The 23,016-nt window shown below is 42.1% G+C and overlaps 1 protein-coding gene across 10 annotated transcripts in view; it reads right to left on the minus strand.

The window, feature by feature from the left end:
* The window catches only part of WNK2 (WNK lysine deficient protein kinase 2), a 106,014-nt gene that overhangs the window by 53,497 nt on the left and 29,501 nt on the right, over positions 1–23,016 (minus strand). For all 10 annotated transcript variants that reach the window (XM_052679105.1, XM_052679104.1, XM_052679102.1 and 7 more), the window contains exons 3-7: positions 16,667–16,839; positions 15,474–15,694; positions 11,388–11,545; positions 1,918–2,006; positions 1,067–1,286 (exon numbers count right to left, since the gene is read on the minus strand). In XM_052679105.1, coding sequence (XP_052535065.1) covers positions 1,067–1,286; positions 1,918–2,006; positions 11,388–11,545; positions 15,474–15,694; positions 16,667–16,839 — 861 coding nt within the window. The remainder of the gene's footprint in view (positions 1–1,066; positions 1,287–1,917; positions 2,007–11,387; positions 11,546–15,473; positions 15,695–16,666; positions 16,840–23,016) is intronic.

Below are 23,016 nucleotides of genomic sequence, written 5' to 3' on the forward strand. Positions count from 1 at the left end.
AAGTTTTTTGCCTATACCATTTGGACAAGCTGGAATATCTGACTACTAAAAACCTATCAATAAAGATAAATAATTCCCTGCACTCAAGAGATCTCCTGCATTTTTCACTACCATAGCACACAAAGCAACACGAACTGATGAAAATACATAAATTTGGTGTTTTGCACTTCATTTGGATTAGAAAAAAATATCTATGATTGCTTGTCCCTCTAACAGATTCAAGTTTGAAAGCAATTAATTAATTTGGGTATCACAGTAGTTAGATATCTTGGAAGCATACTTATACTATAAGAATTATTTCCCATGAAAAACAAAATATCACAAGCAGGGTAATCTACAGAAGTCCAGAACTCCAAATACTTCCATACAGATGTAAAATACAACAGTAAGTAACTATAGTAAAGCAACTTTTAAATGAAGTTCTGTAACAATATATTGGACAATATATTGGACCTACTGCAAACAAGTAACAGGATGACAGAGGAGCTTGATTTTCTCATTATTTTTGGGATACATGAGATGATGACTCCAAGTATGGTAAGGTGACGTTAGCAAAGTGACTGCTTCCTAAGCAGAAGGAGTGTTGATGACAACATCAATAAACAGGATCCTTTGGGATTTAGGATATAATAATAGGAACACACGTGCAAGCACAAGAAAATGCAGACCCTTGCCTAAGAGCTTACTTGCTCTTTGCATTCATGACATTAAAAAACCTAAACTGCATTAGATATATTTCAAGAGATTTCAGACAAATGTAAAGAGATCAACAGCTAAGATAAACTAGCAAATTAATTTTCAAAATATAGAGTAGAAGAGACTTCTTTGATCCTTGAGTGACTTGCTGTTTTGAAACAGCACTTCATGTATCTGATTCCACATCCTTTTTCAGTTTTTCAGTTTTCCTAGTTCACCCTTTTTGTTCTGGCATTCAATCTCAAGATCAATGCAAACTGCTTAATCTAGAACAGTTTAAACTGAAGTTACTTTACCAGACTTGCTCCTGCTGTCCTTTGAGATTTATGCACTAATTATACATATATTTGCCAGGAGAAGTTTATTTTACCATTTCTTGTGCAACATCATCAGGAGTTTCCTTCTCCAGATCAAAAGTAAACTCAATGGCTCCATTATCTTTGGGTTTTCCTTTCAGTTTCTTAGGATCTTCTACCCAGAGTCTTAAGGCAATAGAGGATTTCCTACCATGGTCTTCTTCTGCAAGTTCCACCCTTACCCCAGTATCTTCAGCAAAAAAGGCATGGCTTAATAAGTCTTTAATTTCATATCTGCAATGGATATAAAGAACAGTCAAACACTGCAAGTCTTAAGGACATTCTGAGAAACTTGTGACAATAAATTGCCATTAGAGGCAAAAATTTGCAGTTTTCTTCGTGCTTATCCATAACTAACTTGTATTCTTAGCAGAAAGAGGCAATATTTCTAGAGTTGCTGAGGATTGCTGTGTTTCCTATTTAACAAAGCTTCTACAATATTCATACATCTTAAACATACTCAGAAATGGAGATTACACCCTCCCTTCATGTTCCTTGAGTATCTGAGCTTAATGAGTTCTAAAACAAGGTTCCCTCTAGACAGTCACCTGAGGTTCCCAGGAACTACATTTCTGAAAGTCAAGATACACACAAGCAGACCAGGAGAGACCAGCATAGAAGAGTAGTTTCTAAAATCAAAGCTGAAAACAAGTCCACAACTTTGCTTTTTTACATAATTCTTTCAACTTGAGAGAAACACAGCAATTGAATTTATTCTATTATCTTCACATTATACAGCAGGAACATAACCATTTGTATTTCCATTCCGCTCAGAGGAGACCCAGAATCTAGATTAGGAACCCACACAGTTCCAAAGTCTCTGCACATACATTAATTAAACAAGACTTGACTACGTGATACAAACCTTTCTTCCTTATTTTTGCAAATGCACTCCCCAATTATCTCCTTAATTTCAGGATCTGTAACTTTCTCAAAGCTTGCTGGCTTTATACCCTAAAACAACAGAGGAAAACAGTTCAGTTTGAAAAAATATATATATACGTTCTATCTCTTAAGTAAGGATGCTTTTATATACTATGTAGTCAACTCAGCTACTTTGAAGAAGATAGTTTTAATTTAGTATCACTGCATTTTTAACACATTGGCTTGTACGTTACTCAGTCTTACATCACACACACGTCCTTTTTCTTTACAAACAACTGCAGACCTTACTTTTGCATCCTGTGGACTCTGAGGTCATTACTCAAGAAACAGACTTAATACTCAAACAACTAAAAAATTAAAGAAGAGTAATTGTGTTTTTCTTCAAATAAGCAGTTTCAAGAATGAGTTGAAAATACCTTCAAAGACCTATGTGGAAATCCAGATTTCTGTTTCCCATAAACCTCTTGTTTTTCTACATCCCCCAGTACTCTCAATCGCTCCTTTCCCCCCCTCAAAACAATCTGAAACAAAGCAGGTTAGAGGGAGAGCATGCCAAACAGTCCTATGTTGCTCTTGCATTTCCTAAGTATGTTGTCTGAATCTTACTGGAAACAAATGGAAGGACAAGCATAACCTATGAAGAAACTAAGTCGCATTTCCATCACAAGCTAATTTCTTTTTTCCTGGGAATATGGCTCACTTCTAGATTTGAAACTGTTAGCCTATGAGCGTGTCGTTTCAAGGAAAAAAGCCAACTGTTTTGTCACACAAGAAAGCTTACAGAAGCAGAACTACATTCCCCATGTAGGGAGATTTGGCTCTATGTAGATGTAAGAGGAATAATTTGTATTTCTTTCAGGTTAGGTGGGGCTGTTTTAAGAAGACAGAGAGGATTAGAAGAAACACATATACTTGTAGGGTAGTCCAAGGTCACTTTTCCCTACTCTCTAATATTTCAGGACAAATACCTTCACTCAGCAAGATCCTCCTCAGGGTATTGAGCCTCTGAATTACAAAAACACACATCTTACCAACATAAAGAGAGACTGCAGGAGAAGCAGTGTGCAAGTACTCAAACTAAATAGCAGCTTATATATCACGTCATCTCTGCACGTACAATCAAAATGTACTGTAAAAATAATTAGCAAGGAGACCTGGGAAGTTAATGGACACGTCTAGCTGCGTGTTTTCAAAGCTCAGGCTGATGTTTTCCTGATGTGAGGTTGTGGATTGGGAAGAAGGGAGGCTCACTTCAGAAAACAGCAGCCACCCCTCTGTGCCCCTGCCCAGGCAGGAGGAACTACCAGACCTTTGGTAACATGCAACTCACCTCCATTCCCTTCAGCAGAAGTAGTCATTTACTGTGAATACTTTTCATCTCCACATTCAGTTACAGAGAGTAACAGTGCTAACACTAAAAGTTATCCTTTTTATTTCTGATGTTCAGCTTAAATTGGAAACAAAAACTCATATTTGAAAATCTCATATACATCTACTAAAACAAGGTATGTATGGACAATAGTTCAGACATGAATTTTGAACTAGGTTTTGCAGTTAGACTCTATTACTTAAGGACTATTACTTGCAGTGAAGTCAATAAGCAGGGAAAAAAAAACAACAAGGAAACATGATTTCCTTTATCTTAATAAAGACAAAATCCAATTAGGCACATGACTGAATGGGATTTAGACATTGAACTCCATTCAAACCCTTTTAAAGTTTCACCCTGAAAGGACAGTAACTGTGATTGTACAGCAGCAGGCAAAGAAGCCTGAAGCCCTGAGAAGGGCTCACCTATCCCTGTCTTTATTTAAAAGGATCAGCCCTTACTGAATTTGGTCTTGAAGAAATGTCAGGGATGAATTTTGGCGAGGGCTGGTATTTCCCTGTGTATTTCTGAATATTCGAACATCAGATTTTACTTTTACCTCTTCATTGGCATTCTGTTGCCACTTCAGCCTTAGATTTGAGTTTAAAATCAATTCATCTTAACTTCAGGTCAATCTTTACCTTTACACCTTAAAGTTCAGAAGAGTAAAATACGTAATTCATGAATTTTGAAAACCTCACAGAACAGCTGCAGGCTCTGCTTCCTGCTTCTGCCGAGGCACAGAGGTGGTGCCATAAGAAACTATCCTGAGAAGACTGACTGATAGAAGACAGCCAGTTTGCTACAGGAAACCATCTATTTGTGATGTTACTGACACTTATCAGGAAGAATGGATAATAAACATTATAACTACTAGAGCTTCATGTTTACTGAAAGACATCCCCCAAATGTACAAAGGTATCAATTTAACTGCAGGAAAAGAAAAAAAAGAAAGCATTATAACTAAGAGGCAGAGACAGCGTCCACCACAGCACCTGAGGAGCTTTCAACCCTCTGGAGAAACACACTGCTCCTAGATGTGTGCTCACAGGAGCCTGCCAATTGCTTTTTAAAATGGAAGTGTTCCTCATGGGTGTTTTGGCACAACTTGAGCTTATGAGAGGCAGGAACAGTATAAGGCAGGTCACTGTATACCTCTTGGCTTAATTTTCCAGAATCCACAAACATCCCTCCATTTAAGTGGTCTGATGAACTCCGACACAGCTAGGATGGAGCAGGGCAGGATGTGTTGGGCAGCTAGGAATTAGGTTTGTCTCAAAACGTTCTTTTGACAGACCTGTGATGACTGACCCTGATTTTTTTACCTTACAAATCCCTTTCCTTCCTACAAATACCATTAAACTTTCCACTTCTTTTGAATCTGCCGAGCACCTAAGCTACAAATAAATGATTAAAACAAACGAGGACATAAGATACACAGTAAAGTACTGCACAAAACTGCTTTTCCAAGGCAATGCCCATATGTTACAGGATGCTTTAGCTCCTTACTCTTCATTAAAATCTCCAAGGCCATCTCATTGTAATGCTGAAAATCCTCCCTGCAGCACTGTGCCCTAATGCTTACAAGCCTCCCAACAACGGAGGGGGTTGGTGTGAAACACAGGTTTCTAGTTGAAATCAAAGGATCCATCTCATTCATTTATTCAAAAGCCATCTGTCTCCCTTGAGCATTCCCAAGGAAACATGGCACCAAAATTCAAAATATACTAGCTAAGAAAAACTGCACAACTGTCTCAAACTCGAGTAAACTCAACATCCGTACTTCTGAAATGGAGGGCTAATTAACTGACATAAGATGGATATGGAGAATTTCATGCAAGTTGTTTAAATACAAAAAAAGAAATAAAACATACCAAGTCCAAGTCTAAGGATAATCTAAGCAGATTAATTGCAGATCTAAGAAAGTATCTGGAATACACAATTCAGTGATGTTCATAACACTGTCTGACAGGAATTTACCTCATGTGTATAAGCAATACGTAACCTACAAATACAGAGAAAACATTTGATATATTTAAAAAGGAAACAATATGAACATTTAATGAGCTAGACAGAACACTATAGGCATTTGGGTTGTTTTCAAGGGTGAGTTTATGTAGCTAAACCCAACAAGGTAGCCACGAACCCCTAGCAAACACAATTGGCCCACAGTGAATTCTGCAGGGCATCAGTAAAAAAACATTGGTCTGGAGCCTCATGGGAAGGTCACAGGCTCTGATGTTTCATCACTAAATATGCCCATTGTCTACATATAAATCTCTTGGCAGAATGATTAAACACGCAAAAAAAATAATCTGACTAAGAAAAACCATCAAGTTATGCATGAAAAATGAGATTATGGCATCAGAATGAAGGTCACTGCAAATATGCTGACCAGGAAATCTCTTCAAAATTAACTGTAGTAAACGTGGCCTTGACCTGTTGCTTGAAAAACACGTTACATATATCCTCCTACCACACGTAACTGAAATCAGCCAACAAAAGTTTTGCATTTATTATCTCTTGCCTCATTTACTTTGTTGGATGCAATGCTGCAGTAAGACCTAACGAGTACAAGATCTTTAACTGCAATTCCCATTTCTCATCGCAGACTCAAACAAGTTTTAGTTCCACTGTCTGTTATATAGGATGTGACAAAAAAGTAAGAAATCATCAGGAGAGGACCAGAAGAAGGAGATCATTTAAGCATGTTCATTTACACAGCAGATCTCTGGCTGTATGGGTGGAGGGAATGGCTGTAACAACCACGCCTGCTCGAGCACAGCAACAAGCCCCTCTGTACGCTTGGGAATCAGCTTGGAAGCGATTGTCGCATCACCCTGGACTCTTATATACTTTCAGTTGCACATATACAAATAAGAGTGGAAAATTAAAGCAGCGATTGAACTATGAATCTACAGGCAGGGAGCATGAAAGGTGAGCAAAATAATAAGTATAATGATCTTTCAATATAAATACTTGTAATGTTTAATATCTTACAATAATAATGTTTACAAAAGGTATCTGTTCCCTGTATCAATATGGGTTACCAACGCATGTGACTTTATAAAAGCTATGACTTCAGATGTCCCTTGCAACCTATTAGCGTACACAAATTTGATGCAGTGTTAGGATGCGGAGTGCAAGTGGTTGCAAATCCGAGCTAATGCACTGAGTGTGGGATGCGGAGGGAATGTGTGTCCCAGTGCAATCCAAGTCAGGTTGGAACAGGCAGAAGAACAAAGGAGTTACTGCACTTTTGTTGCAAGCAATCACCTGCATGATTCTAGTATCAGCAAGCAATGCCATCAGCACCACCGGTGGTTGCCATTGAGATAGGCTGGTTTAGCAATAGGGATCAGTATGTTAGAGAGTTTTCTTGCTGGATGTCGGATGACACCACTGTGACACTCAACCCAAGGCAGAAACAGAGTTATTGTATTTTATATTCTAGAAAGAAAAGTATCAAGAAACAAACATAAAAAATGTTTACTGTTCAGTCTCTGTTTAACAGAAAGAATAATGTTTACATTCCTGGTGCAAAGAAATTCAATCAAAAACAAAGTACATCTCCCACTGAGGGGTTGTAATACACGCAGCATTCTGAAGCACTCCACTGCTGATCCTGCCCATGTGAGAATCTCAGCAACCCCTTCTGCCTTAGTGAGAAGCTCAAACTTTGGGTAGTCCTGGGAATAAAACTGTGTAATTCAGCCTCTCAATTTTCATCTATGCTCTCCTTCTATATCAATGCCAGTAATGGGTACAGCACGACAATGGCTACCCCATGAGAAGTGCTTGCACAATTCTCCCTTCAGGTGGTCCCCAGCCCAGCAGAGTGGGCAGAGCCAACGCTGTGTGACAGCTCAGGCCACAGGCACAGCATGCTCCCCACACCCAGGTTTCTGCATCTGAGCACAGAGGCAGTGTCCCCCAGGCCCAGCAGCGAGCTGTGGCTGACTCACATGGCTCCAAGCGGGGTCCCCGTCTGCCGCCAGCTCTTCTGCAGGCACAGCTTCTGGCAGAAGCTGCTGAGCCCCCAGGAGCTGCTCCCTCTGGGACCAAGGACCTTCTGTGGGGCTCTGCTGCTCCTCTCGCACCCTTGCCTCAGAGGTCCTCCCCCTGCTCCTCCTCCATATCTGACAGTCCATGCAGCTCATGGCATGTGACAGGGCATTTTCCTCTCCACAGGGAGAGGTTAACTCTTTCCTTGTAATGGCAGCAATGTCATTTTGTCCACCAAAGGAATCCTGAGGCCTCTGCTCCAGTTGCTCTTGTCTTGAGCTCAGCAGAAAAGAGCAGTACCAGTGTCTGCATCCAATGCATGCTGCTTTGTCCTATTAGTCAGATCTAAAACACCTCTCTTACGAGCAAAGTGACCTTTTAAAACATATCCACAACAAACATTTTCTCTCTCTCTTAAGTTGCAAGAATAAGACCACTCTTACAAAGTTATAACTTACATATAGCTCTGCTGTGTAAAGGCTATTGCCACAGAGAATGAGTTGGCTCAGACTTTCCTCAGAGTTTAAAAATGACTACTTAGGTCTGCAAATTGAAATATAGTATCTAGTTAGGAATCCTCTGATTAATACTTACTCTTTACCATCTTGGATATTGTTTTGATAAATGAGGCTTATGAAGCCTTAATCAGCAATATTCCAGATGGCTAAGAGTTGTACACAAAGCTTTTCTAAGAATGTGGAGCATCAGAAGACACCTATATTGTTTGTGGCTCTAATCCTTTATGTCCATGCACAGGTGAGCTTACCATGAGCCAACCGCTAACAAATTTGGCATGCTGCTCACACAAACTCTCCTCAGAAAAACCATCACTAGATTGATCAGTCCAAAAGTGCACCCACTGCTACATTCAGGAGATGAGGCCCCCATGACCTAAAGCCAGAATACTGTTCTACTGTCATCACGTGAAGCATAGGGAGATCATTCCTGAAATACACACAAAGATGGCATTTAGAGCAGATACTAAAGGACCACATACCTAAATTAAGCCAACAAGCCATGGTGCCAACAAAACAAACTTTTCCTTATAGGGGAGGAGTGAGCAGAACAGAAATACAATGCAAGCAGCTATCCTCATAAGGATTCAGGCAAGCAACTGCACCAAACATCAGCTGTATCCCACTTCTTTGAAAATATGTAGCACTCATTTCCAGCCAGCTCATACTGCAGAGCAGCGGGGCTTGCAGTCAGCAAACCTGATGACCCATCTTTTCCTCATTCCCTTCCCTACAGGGTTGGCCCAGCTATTAGTGCAGGAGCTAGCAATGAAGTTAACTGCACTGCAGAATAGCTTCTGATGTCTTTTTCACTTCCCTCTCTGAGTAGCAGTGGGTTGAAATCAGCACTCTAAGAAGGATTAAAGTAGCCAAAATCAGGGCCGCAGTCCATTGGGAAAGATTCAGCTTTGCCAAGATACAAATGTCAGCTTGCAACAATTTACATAGAAATGAGATAAAGCTGTTTCACTCTTCAGATGCATCTTTCTGCTTTCAGCACATCGTGACATCTCTTTCATTTCCAGCAGGGACACCCTCCTGTTTCTTGTGATAGTGACTTAAACTTTTAAACAGACTCCTGAATCATTTGCATCCTCCCTCTCCCATCAGGGTTAGTAATATCACAGCTGGTTAGCACAGCAATCCACAAGAGCACCAGATTCGGTCTTGATTAACATCTTCATCAGTGACCTGGATGAAGGGACACAACGCACCCTCGGGAAGTTTGCTGGCAACACAAAGCTGAGAGGAGTGGCTGACACACCAGAAGGCTGTGCTGCCACTCAGCAAGACCTGGATAGGCTGAGAGCTGAGTAGAGGAAACTTGTGAGGTTCATCAAAGGCAAGTGCAGAGTCCTGCACCTGGGGAGGAACAACCACATGCATTGTACAGATTAGGGGCTGACCTACTGGACAGGAGTGCTGCAGAGAAAGACCTAACGTTCCAAATGACAATAGATTGACCACAAACCAGCAATCTGCCCTTGTATCCAAGAAGGCCAATGGTATCTTGGGGTGCACTAAAAAGACCGTGGCCAGCAGGTCGAGGAAGGTGATCCTCCCCATCTACTCTGCCCTGGTGAGGCCCCATCTGGAGTACTGGGTCCAGCTCTGGGCTGCTCGGTTCAAGAAAGACAGGGAACTGCTGAGAGTGTCCAGTGGAGGGCATCTCCCATATGAGGAAAGGCTGAGAAATCTGGGGCTGTTCAGCCTGCAGAAGAGAAGGCTGAGAGGGATCTTATCACAGTGCTTGTAAGTATCTACAAGGCAGGAGCCAAGTGCACTGGATCAGGCTCACTTTGGTGGTGCCCAGCAATAGGACAAGGAACAATGGGCACAAACTGGAACACAGGAAGTCCCATCTGAACATGAGGAAAAACTTCTTTTCTTCAAGAGTAATGAAGCACTGGAACAGGCTACATGGAGAGGCTGTGCAGGCTCCTTCTCCAGAGATATTAAAAACCCATCCGGAAGCTTTCCTGTACAGCCTGCTGTAGGGAATCTGCTTTAGCAGAGGGGTTGGACTACATGATCTCCAGAGGTCCATCCAATCCTTACAATTCTGTGACCACTTGGCAGACTGGTTCTCAGTGATATTAGCACAAAATATACCTAAGAACATTAAAATGCACATCATCTGGCACATGCAAATGTATGGGTATTGATGAAAGCATCTCTAAAAACCTGTGCAAGAGACTATCATTCACTAAGTCAGAAACTGCAATCTTGAGCTCAGGCAATTTTAGCCAACCACAGTACTTTATCAGACTTTATCTGTACCAGCATGATCCACTAAACTAAATGGAGAAGGCAAGTGGAATCAAATGCATTTCAAAATTGACCAGTTTTTATTTTTCATTTGTGAAGATTTTTGCTCTCTGCAAGCAGTGGAAAAAGAGAAACACTAATTTAGGACCGTGCTTCTGGCTGAGATGGATTCACTCACTACATCTACCATACTTGTAATGTAGCTATTTTTGCAAATTGTAGCCTAGGCCTACTTCAGAGAACTGTTCTTCACATCCTGAGTGTGCAGTCTGCATCTTTTGGTGATGGGAATGCACAAGGGCCAAGGCACATGGCTCATTGCGTCCTTTTGTAGAAACTGGAAGGAAAGAAGTACCTGGAAAAGCCTTTGACAAACCAGACTGTTTAGCGTAACCTATGGGGCAGAAACTCCCATATTCTTGTTTTTACTTATCCAAGCAGAGCAGAAGATAACCACCACTGCCAAAGCATTTGGCAAGTCCCTTTTCTCTGCAGTCAGTGATTCCTCCACTGATTTGCAAGCTGACAGCATCTTCCAAACTCAGATTTTTCAAGCACTCACAGTGCAGCTCATGCAGACAAATATATTTGTCACATGGAGGTGAGGGTGCTGGGAAGGATACTTTTTTTTTCAGGATAGAAATCATTTTAGATTGGCTTCTTCTATGCCCCGATTTCACCTGCAAATGCAGCAAACCCATTTCCATGGTTCCAGTCTGGGAATTAACAGAGCTTGCAGAACAGATAAGCTCAGACATAAAGCTCCTCTGGCTCGTTCCCAAACTAAACATTGCCATATTTTCCCCTTTATATTTTCAGATAATTTATTACACATACAAGGTGCAAGAATCTGCGCTGGAAATCTGAATCAAACATCCTACGCCACATAAATATTTAGTCTCCGATCTAAAAGTTAGGGCTTTGTTGGCTTGGTGGGAAACTTGATCAATTCTGACAACCCCTCTTCAGGAAACAAGACAACAGCAGAGGTTCTTCCCTGCTCGTTTTCCCCAAGTCTTGCACACCTTTGGCTGGGTGAGACAAAATGGGCAAAGATTACTGAAAATACCACATGCAACTGCAGCGCAGGCAAACATAATTCAACACACAACTGCAAGCTCTTTGAAAAAGCCTGCAGCAGTTTCTGCAACTCAGAACTAAGACACCTCCATTTCTACAACAAACTGCACACATAGGACAGCAATGACATCTCACACTGAACTACGCTTTTAAACTTTCTGATCAGCAAATTCCAAATTACAGACGTAACTGAAATTAAGGAAGTTTACTTACACAGGTTACTTTCCGGTAAATTTGAGCAGCATTCTGGCATTCTGAGTAGGGGTATTCTGAGGTAGCCATTTCCAACATGCACATTCCAAACGCATAGACATCAACGGATTCATCGTAGTGTTCCTCATACATTTCTGGGGCCATAAATTCTGGTGTACCTACACAAAAAAGATGGTAAATTATTCATGAAGTCTGAAAGGTTTCCATCACAGTCTTGTTCTGCCTGCAGAAACGTGTCCATTGCAAATGTGCAAGGGAGCATGCGAGATCATTTCAAAACAGGGAAGTAACTAGAATAAGCTCAAGCATCCTCCAGGGAAGAAACCAAAAGTGTACACACACACATAGATCTCACTGATAGTATACACAGAGGGGGAAAACATACTGAAGTTTCAAAAGAGAATACCAAAATGAGATATGGCATGGTGCCTGAATACACTGAAAGCTACAAAATGGTTTCCTCCTCTGGATGAAGAGAGGGACACGCACAGAGGTCTGGGTGGTGAAAAGGACCAAAGAAACAAGAAGCTTCGGTCTTGTTTTTGTCAATGCAAATTTGCATTTCTTCCTCCAGAGAGATGCGCAGCAACCACCGAGCTGATGAGACAGCACTTTGAAAGCAAGTGGTATCAGAAATTCATCTAGGAAGTCATGCACAAAGCATTAAACATGATTCTACCTCTGCTTCAATAGTACAGACCAGTGAGACTACTTGCAGAATAAAGTCCTACTCCAAAAGGGATTAGGGTGTCAGGAGACCAATAGAACTGGATAAATGAAGGGAAACATTGTACTTACTGCTTCATAACGGGAAGTTGCAGCGTTATGACAAGTACAATGCCTGCAAAAGTTCTCTTATACAGAAAAACGTGAATGAATGCAAAATGTTTCATCAACAACCTCAGAGTAACTCCTACGCTTCACACAGACTCAAGAGCAGCTCAGCCTTTGTCAAAAAAAAATCTCTGCACCAAAAAGGTGTGGTCTGGCAGAGCAAAATTAACACTTAGGTAATTCATTCCAGGAACTTTATCTCCTAAAGTAGTGCAAGCTTGGGAGTCAAGAGCGATTTTTGTTTTCACGTGCAGAAAAGATGAAGGAAGGAGATTAACACAGTTGTTTTCTGTGGGAGAGAGCAGTTCCAGTGAGCAGTAAGCTGCCAAAAGGAAGGTGAGCAATCCCAGACCCATAACCTGGCCTTCACACAGCGGGATCTGCCTCAGCACCCACATCCCCTCCCCAGAGCCCTCCACCAGCTGACATGCACTGGCAGCTCTGCTTTTTGGCAAGGACATCTCTACCATTAGCACAACTGTAATTAAACAACAGACATCAGGAGAAACACTTCTCAAATTTATATATGATTGGTGACCTGATTTAAGTTGTTGGTTGTTTTTTTTCCTAATGGTAGCATAAACTACGTCTCTCAAAATTAGGGTTTGTCTCTGAAACTGCTTTTGCATGCATCACAAAGTAGGCTGGGCCTAACTCACTAAACAAGCCTCAGTTCTGGCACTGCCGTAACATTCACAGAACTCTACATCACTCTCTCCTTTTGTTGATGCTCCTTTCACCTTAAGGACATTCCTTCCTTCAGCCTTCATAAATCAGCTGGATCCCTGTCGTGAGAGCATAGCAGCCATGCTCTGAGTTCAGCTCTGACCCCAGGCCTTTTCTTCCAGCTTTCACAAAGGCTGTGGCTGCTGCTCTGAAATGGTTAACAGCTGTCAGAGCCTTTCCCAGAGATGCTACATTGTTTGAGAATGAACAAGACACAGACACAGAAGTGGATCTCATGAATTATGGAGCATTTAAAGTTCCTTGCACAACTGAAAAAGTGATAGCAAGTAGTCTAAGAAGCAAATGATATTCTTGACACCATTCCAAATCACCATGAAAATGACATTTTCCACCCAACTCTTAGGGGCGGGAAGGAATACATGCAAGTACTCCTAACAAAGCAGACCACGGAAATGCGAAGCTGCTCAGCAGCTACTCAGCTGCACTCTGCAGCACAGGCTTGGCCCTGGCTGGCCTGCCTGAAGAGACACACCGCAAGGTCAGGCAAGCATCAGCGGTGGCACAAATGCAGCAAGGGAAAACCTGGACCTCAGCCACACTGACTTCATCATTAAAAATAATGTAGAATTGCAGCTACTAATATCCATTTAGAGCTGCTCCGTCTAGGAAGATGAGGTGAGCAGTGAGGACAGCAGGGTGCACGCAGCTCTGGGACATGCAGCAGGACGGGGAAGCCAGACGCTGGGGCTGACACCTGTGGGATTCCCTCCCCACCCTGCCTTCTCCTCTTCAGCCTTCCCATTTCTCTGCCTGCGCTCCCAAGCCTCAGCTTCCTGCTCTGGGATGGGGGGAATTGCATTTTTTTCCTATCCTGCTGTAAAGGTGGGAGCTGGCCCAGCATCACCAGTATTTGCAATCCCCCTAATTCTTTCCTTGGAGCAGCACAACTTGTGAAAAAGATGAATTTGGTTATTTTGCCAAAAAGAATACAGATAGTTAGCCAGCAACCTGCAGCCCTTTCCATCATTGAATTTGTTTGACACAGCTATGGTCTGACAGTGCTGTTACAGGAACTCATTTTGCAAAAGCTAATATTGATATTTCTGATATTCCCAGCCCATGAGCAACTGTTACACTGCAAAATAAACTATGGGAAGGAATACTGCCCCTCAAAACAAAGAAATAAAAATACACTACTACAAAGTAAAAGCTAGAAGAACTTAACAGATACAAACTAACATGATTTCACTGAAATCAGCAGCATTAAGGCATCCCACAGCAGCAAAGCCTATATCCACAGCATCAATCTTACAGCAACTTAAACAATATTGGGTTCTCAAAGTGTGAAGGCTGAAACTTGCACAGAAATCATACTAAATATAATCCCTAAATGCATGAGGCCCTATAATTACTTCGGCAACCACCGCTTTAAAGATAGCATGCCATTTTCATAGTTAGGAATAGTGGCTGTCACCAGCAGTCTGCTAATTCTAGTCATCTCAAATCTTATTTCCATTTACATAAGGAGCCAAATTATGACCGTGGGCACAGTAGCTTCCCTCACTTTCAGCATCCTTCCTCAAGGATTTATAACTTTCTAGAAGCATCACCTACAGACCTGAACAAGGCCAATTTGCTGAGAAAGATTAAGGTAAAAACAAAACAAAACAAAATGTTTGAGAACTCAGGGAAAGGATATCCCATTTCTGTTTTTCACACAGAAGGCATTAAATTTCACTTTTGCAAAGGAATGACCTCCTTGACACCATTCAGAACACATCCTCCCAGTTCAAGCAAAATCAAGCTCTAATACATTTCTACGTGGTACCCACATGAATCAGCTATTGTGTACCCTAGTGGGAATTTCCTTCAATTTTGTAGCTACTGATTTTTAATAAATTGCAGCTGTTTCAGTAGAACTCTGCCAGGATCACATTGGGGCATAGACAGGCTCTGCAGAAGCAATTTATTTTGCTGATGCCCGGTGACTGGGGATAAGCTGTTCCAGCCAGGGCAGCTCTCCTGTGACCTCCCCACAAAGACAAGAAGCCTCCTTCTGCAGGGCACTCTCTGAGGACAGGCTGCCAATGCCTTCAGCTGAAACAACTGTACTTATTCCCTCTCACTGGAAGCATAAGATTTCTCAGCACCACCTTGTTGGTGAGACAGCAAGGCAGCATGTGGCTTCCATCCCCCATCCCTTCTCTTTTCCCTCCCAAACAGGCACTGAGCCTGCTCTCAGGGGGATGAGATGCACAAGCTGTTGGGAACTGTTGCTGCTTCTCTTGGAAGAGAACAGAGAAGAATTTGTGGATGCAAAATAATATTTCAATTAAGAATTTACCATTGTAAAGGAAAGAGAAGGCCAAGGTAATATTTCCTAGATAGGCCTTACAGACGGACTTCTTTATAATGGTATGAAGGGAAACAGTCACAAAACCACCTCAATCTCTACCACCAGCCAATACACAAAAAGCAAAATTACTGTGAAGTGTGAAGGGCAGACAAATTAAAAAGACAACCATCACACCAGCAGAAGGAAGCCAAAGAGAACAGACTGATTACCTATTACACTTTTGGCAAACGAAGCTCTCTTGAGGGTTGCCAGACCTAAGTCTCCTATTTTCACAGATCCAGTTGGTCCAGTAATAAAAATATTGTCACATTTTAAGTCTCTGTGAATTATTGGTGGAGTTCTCGTGTGCAAGAAAAGAAGACCCTTCAGGATTTGCCGGCACCAACTACGCAGGACTTTTGGTTTCATCACTTTAAATCTCTTCAGATACCTACAGAACAAACAGGAAGAGAAGCTGGTTATAAAGAAAGCAAAGCGTTATTAAAGATTCTCGGGGCTTTAGCAGCTGAAGTTTATTTTTTATAAAAGCCCCTTATTAGATATCATAATAGCAGCTTAGAAACATCACCAAATTGGAAGAGATCTTTTTTAAAGGAGGAATTAGAGCATTCATTTGGGGGGAGGAAGATAATAAGCATTTTTGGTGCAAATACAACCAAATATTAGCAAGTCTAATAGCAAAGCAATTCACTCCATGCAGAGAACTGATTTAGAATATGTTTTATATCTCCAGAACAGAATAATACTGAAAATCAATTTTAGGCACAAGACTTTGGCCTCTGTATCATGCACCTACATTTTTACTATATGCCTAGAACACTGAGAAGGGGGAGGGTTCATTTTGGAAAAACATAAAAGCTGCCAATGCATTAGCAGAGCAGAACACTGGATATACTCAGTGATGAGCATTGCTCCCATTGGGGCTGAAAATCTGCTCCAGAATTCATGCCAACTGCTTTATATCAACCTTAACAAGATTGTCAGTAGCAAAGCTATTAATATTGTTTAGTAGATAACCTAGAGCATCTCCTGCTTCAAAAGGAGATGCTACCATTCGAGTGCTATTCTGGCTTTGATAACAAAACACACAAGCACAAGAGCAGAAGCAATCACAGAAACACATGCTGACAAATGGAAACGTCACAGGCACACAATGAAACAAGGCAGAGAACTGCTTCCAGTTACATAAGTGAAGCAGAAGATCGGGGAAGGGGAGACAGAGGCCGAAATTCTTCCTGTCAAGTCCATGCAGTCTAAGCACAGGGACGAATGACAGACACCAGAGAACAGCTCCATTTTTATCCTTTATCTCGAGGTGCCTTTTTTCAGTATGCAAAAGTAGGATTTTTCTAAAAATTTCCATAGCTATTCTTAGACTGCTCGCCAGGAGCACAGTACTTACGTCTTCAGTGTTCCAGAGGTCATCAGTTCGGTAACCAGCACGATGCACCTTTTTCCTTTTGCACAGGATTCCCAGAAGTCATAAAACCTTACAATGTTTGGGTGCTGTAGACCTTTCAACATTTCTGCTTCTTCCTTAAATCTCTGTCTCTCTACTTTTGTTAATTTTCTGTCCTATAATCCAAAATAAAACACCATTAGTACAGAATGGACAGAAAACAAAGCCACCACGCTGCTACAACAGTCAGAATTCTTGTTATATGCTTGTATCAAGAACACTTACAAAATCTTTTACGTAACAGATGAGCAATGTGTATGAACTAGGGCACTCGCCTTAAACCCAGTGTCAAGAAGACAAAGACTTGCCTCAGAACAAAGAGCTGTCTGTGCTAAGCTACATGACAGCATTAATATTTCAGGCAACATAAACATACCAGTGTCCTGATGTATCAACACACGGCTATTTACTTCTTGTTTTTGTGAGGATCATTGTCTGAGAGATTAATAAACACAGAGTTTCACTTCCAGGTGTGCAACATCGTCAGTAGCAAAGCTACTGCCTCCCCTTACAGCCCTGAATACTGGACGCAGTAAATGGCTGCACCTGTGAACACATGGCAAGGGCTTCCAGGTGAGGTCCCTTGAGTAACCCCACTGCCTGTGCAGCTCCTTCTGTCTCTCCAGGGATGAATTAAGACAATACCGCGTCAAAAACAAAACAAAACTAAACATTTTTTTCCTATTCTCTTTGCTTGCAGCCCTGCTTAATTTCAGAGCTCTCTTTAAAACTGACAAAAATTGACTCAAAAATTCTTCTTCACGGTTTTCTTTGGCTGCATGGCTACAGTTATAATTTTAGCTCAGAAGCGTGAGCGATGCCACGTTCTATTACTCCATTTTTTCCCTGAAGAAATCTGGGAGCATTTACTCCAGGCCGTAAAGCATAAGTTTAAGCAGCACTGAAGCCCAAGAAAAGCTGCTTTCCTTCAAGAGCTCCTGGTGCCAGGAACAGCCATATGCAACTCAGAGACATCAACCAAGTCCCCCCCAACCACTGCCATGTTTCTCAGCCCATTCTGCAGGCTCAGCACAGGAGGGCTGCAGGGGCAGATATCCCAAGTGACGCTGCCTGGCCAGCAGAAGCCTTCCTGCTCTAATTAGCACCACCCAACCTGACAGCAGGCACCTTACTCCACACCTGGCCCCTACAGAGGTGTTTCACCTGGGGCCATGCAGTCACTTGGCTCACGTCCCGCAGACAGCAGGTTGTGCCGGGAGCAATGCAGTCCAAAACTGCCCTAGAAATGAAGCGTTTTAGTTCTCTAAAAGGCACAATTGTGTAACTGTTCTTACTTACAGGAATGCGGGCTCACAAATCACTGAAATTAATTAGTTCATATAGTAACCTCGGACATTCTCTTTTTCCCAGTTAACTGGGGATGTTTGCAGCAGCGCACACTTAGCAAATTAAATTGGCAGCCCACTCGTTTGTAACCGAGATCCAGAGCGGCAAGGTCACTGCCATTTTTGATGCAGCCTGCCCTCAGCTGTGATTCCAGAGAGCTCAATGCAGCCATGAGAATTCACAGGGCTGCAAACAAGCTGGCTTTGCACTGAGATCTCACTCAGAAAAGCCTGGGTGGCAATGATGATGTTTTATCTGGGCTTGGAAGACAAAAGGCTGCTGCTCCACAGGCACAGGGCAGTATTGCCCTTGGAGAACCCAAGGACCTGGCCCCATCACCAGGGCAGAGGGGAGCACCCGGTCCAGCAGCTCTTGGCACACTGCAGCTCCTGCTGCATCGGGCTTCCTGCATTCTCTGTATTAAAAAATAATAACAAAAAGGTTGCCTAATGAGCCAGCACAAGAGAGCCTGAGAATTGCTTTCAAATCCATCACTCCTTCCCCTACTGCTGAGTTTCCTCTTAATTTAAGCCCTGTAGGATAAATCAGACACCGCTGTTAGGGAGGAAAAGGAACGAGCCCTTGTGTGAGACAGGAAGAGCTCAGCCAGGGCCAGCAGGGAAAGGGAAAGAAAGCAATGCAGATCTAGCAAATTTTGAACAGCCTTCTAATTAAATGAAGTGATACTGAACCCCTCAACTCTTGTTTCCAGATTTCTGAGGACTGGGAGAAATTTTCCACTGCTACATTATGGACGACACCTAAAATACACTCTTCAGACTTTACAGACCATCATAGTTTATATATTCTACACACTAGGAGCATTTAGACTGGCAACAGAATATAAAGTACTTAAACACAAGTTGAGCAACAAAGTGATTTTGGAAGACATATTTTCTATATAGTTACAGGTTTGTTATATTTCCCCAGTCAAATACCAGCTGAGCTCACACTCCTCGGGAGGCAGCCTGGGCCCATTTCTAACACAGAGGAGGGCAGGATGAGGCTGTGGGCACAGCAGCTGCATGGGCACAAGGGTGTCCCCAGCACAGAGGTGCTGTAAGGGCACGAACCAAGCTCTGCAAATTCCATGAGGCTCAGCCTGACATGAGCTGTTTGCCAAAACATAAGCTGTTCCTGAAAGGGCTTAGCAGTTCAACCGCTTGCTACTCTGGAGCAGCAAAACCTGAAGGACTCACTCAGCATTTTGTCCAAACCCAAAAGCCTTCAAAGGAATCACTGACCCTTACTCCCTGTCATTCAGCCCCCCCGAAAGTGGAATAATTTTGTGCTGGACACAAGTATGTAAGTCAGAAACAACTTTAGGACAACCAGTTTTAAGATGGCAACAGGAAAGGCCATGCCAAAGATACAAACCCACAGAGCTGGATGTAAGGCATCACCATGCATAATTCAAACTCAAAATCTATGAAAACTTGGGGGAGTGAAGAGAGTTTCCAGATTCACCCACTGAGTCACCAATTGTCACGCTGCCTGCATGGAGAAGGTTTGCAGCCCCACGCAGCCAAACACGCGGCTCTTGGGAATGCCGCTGTAACACAGCACACCTCCACTCAACAAGCTCTGCTTGGAGCTGCCCTCCAAGTCAGTCTGCTGCACCACACTGATGGCACTGCTTCTATTCTGATCTTCCTCGAGACACGAGACTTGAACAGAAAATTGGAAGATGTTTTTAGTGCGATCTGAGAGATATCAGCTGGCAGATACCCGCACACTTTGTCTCCTTTTAAGGTACCCCAGCTGCTCGACTCTTTCGCCCTCATGGGGACGCAGCCTTGGCTCAGGAAGCTGCATTGTACTCCCATTTCAAATAACCAAAGGTTTCTAAGTCTACTACATAGCACCAAGGTTTCTAAAATAAACTTCAACCTTCGAAAGTGATCACACTGAGCTGGTTTGGCCCTTCCAGACTAACTGGCTTCAAACAGAACCAGGCACAAAGCAAGCCAGCTGCTCAGTCTGCATTACCCCTAAGAAGGAATCTCTGAATTTAACCTGTTCTTCCATCTTAATAAAGATAGAAGTTCATGTGAGGAACAGTCAGCTTAGAAGGATTCAGCCAAGATTTGTCTACTGCAGAACGAGAGCAACAGTGAGACCAGATAAAAGCAGCTTTCTCACAGAGCTGCATCAATTTTGCACATACACACACAATACAAACTCTTACGTTCAGCCTGTTATTTTACTGCAGTGACATAATCAAAAGCAGACCTAGCAGCGTGGAAAGCACTAAGATATAAGAACAAATTCACTCTTGTGAGCAGACAGAGGATTGCACCCACAGGATTGTTAGAAAACTCATTCTCAAGTGCAGCACTGTCAATCCATGGTCAGCTGCCTTAGCTGTGTTTAGAATTTCCCATTTTGTTATTACATCTATTTTGAGCTCCTGCAATTACCTATTTACTGTGTGCTCCTGGAGGAGCATGGCACAGCAGTGTGCACGGCTGGTGCAGGCAGGCTCAGCATCAGCAGGTGCACAGGCACTGCATCAGCAGGTGCACAGGCACAGCCCAGTCACACATGCAGCCAGGCTGTTCATGCCTCCGTAATTTAACCTTTCACATAAATAAACAGGCATTAGTTGGCTTGGAGCTACACAATGTATCCTTTACTATGAAAGGCAGTCCGTAGCAGACAGACAGATAATAAGTATTAAAAAAAGGCTATAAATTGTAAGCCACCTTCTCAATGTTAATTTTCTTAGCGTTCAAATTCTTCCTGCTGCAAACCGTACGATAGCTGCACGGGCAGCCTTAAGCATCAGACTACTGAAAGCTATTCCCTTCTTTTTGGAGGAACAAACCAACACCCAATTAGTACTGCATATCATTGTTCTTGGTAAATTACATATCAATTCACGGAGACTTGAGGAACGTGGTGTTTGTAGCAGGATGATGCATACAACTAAATTTCCTATTTGTTACTCATATTTCTACTAACCAGCCACCACCCAAGCATACGTGCTCTGTGCTTCTCCCTGTTCTTTCCAGGCAGAGCTACCAAAGCCTTCTCTTTGTTAATATAAAATCTAGCCCTTTATTAATTTCCTTGGTGAAGTATGCTAGCGAAAACTGGCATCAGTACATAAATGTGTTAATAAAATCAAAGAGAAGGCTATGAATTACGTTTCTGGAATGACACCCAAATTAACAGCAGGAACATGTTCTGTTAGTCATCCCCAAGCATAATTTCCTCCTGGCTGTAACATATGGGCTCTGACTAACTCTTTGAAAGTTATACAAGCAGGAGGCCAGCTTTCACCTGAGCTTGTAGAATATTCCTAAGAAAGATTAAGAAGTCAAGATTTCTTGCCTCCTACCTGTGAGAGGGTGACAGATTTGGGAATGAACAGTATTATCAACCAGTAAAGAAATGACATGAAATGGAAGAAAAATTAACATCATACCAAGTTTTACTTTGACACAGTAACGCCTAATGATGGCTAGAATTACAGAGCTGTACTTACTGCTAGCTATTTGTTTTTGCCTAACCAAAACAAGTCCACAGGTTGGAACATACTTCAGTCAGCCTGGTGAAACAGAGGTGAGCCAGGAGCAGCAGGCCAGAAGACAAGGGTGGATCTCACCTCAGCGCACACTTCACTACATCAGCTGTGCTCCTGTTTAGGGCTGTTTTCATCTTTTATCCAGGCTAGCGATGAAGAAAAGAAAACTGAAGAGGCACTTAAAATGTGGGAATAGAAATCAGATAGCTAAATCAGCAGAATGAACATCTGTTTCAGACTGTTTGATTTTTATATCTGTGTGCCAGAGCTGTACATTTGCTCATGCTCTCTAAACAGAGATCAACCTTGAAATATCAATCAGCAGCAGGATTCATTGACAGCTCTCTCCCACACAGCTACAAACTGCTTTACTGCAAACTTATCACCAAAAGTGCAGTTCTGGTCTGGCCTGTGAGTGTGAGAGCCAGACACCAGGTGTGGTGGGAGCGCACAGCACACACCAGACACTGCTTGCTTTGCTCCTGCTGTGATCTCAGGACATGTCAGCTGGTACCTGCATATCACTGTTAATTCCTTAAATTCTGCACTAGCAGTATTGTCTTTTTCTGAGAAACAGCATGGTTTTGGAAAAGTTCTCAAAGTAACTAGCAAAATAAAAAGATCTTTGAGTAATAGAGATTACACCTGTGCAAGGTAGATGATGTGGGGTCTGTATAGTTTTACAGAGGGTGACCAGACTTCTCACTTCAGGTCAGGGCTGAAGGCAAGGTCTGATACAACAGGAGTTATGCAGTTTGTAATAAGTGTAAGTTAGCATTTTCAGAATAATCCTGTGCTTGACAGAGAAACACATAGTACCCAGATGCTCTGTCCCACCTCATGGCTCTCCTCTTTCTCCATCAATGCTTCACAGTTCTAGAAATTAATTCTCCAATTTCTGAAGAATACAATTCAAAACCTTTCACCCATGCTAGAGAAGATTGTCAAGAGTGTTTTCCAACAGCTAAGCCTCATTTTTTTTTTTTTGTTTAAGTTATTCCTTATGAAGAACACTATATTAAATAATCTTTGAGAAATACTGGTAGAAATATGTCATTCTTATTGACTATGGAGCAAGATAGAGTGTACTGCAAAATCTGATCTCTTCCATCTTCATAACTTTTTGCAAGTTCTTCTATAAGAAGCAACTTCAACAGGAACAAATCTGGCTTACTTAACCTTTAATACTGTAATTCAGAGATCTTAAAAATTCAAGAAGGAACCAAAAAGCAATTCTGTATTTAAAATGAAAACTTTGCTCCTGTAGTACAATCACTTCTCACTTTTAAGATTAGTCTCATCCACTATCACAAGAATCAGGATTTCTCCCAAATTCAACTGGGAGCACAAGCAGGCTTAGACATGCAGCTCTTTGGACTATGAAGAGCTCAAGATGTTACCAAAGTAGGTCCTCTCA

This window comes from Tympanuchus pallidicinctus, unplaced genomic scaffold (assembly GCF_026119805.1).
Source record: "Tympanuchus pallidicinctus isolate F22 unplaced genomic scaffold, pur_lepc_1.0 scaffold17, whole genome shotgun sequence".
Taxonomy (NCBI): Eukaryota; Metazoa; Chordata; class Aves; order Galliformes; family Phasianidae; genus Tympanuchus; species Tympanuchus pallidicinctus.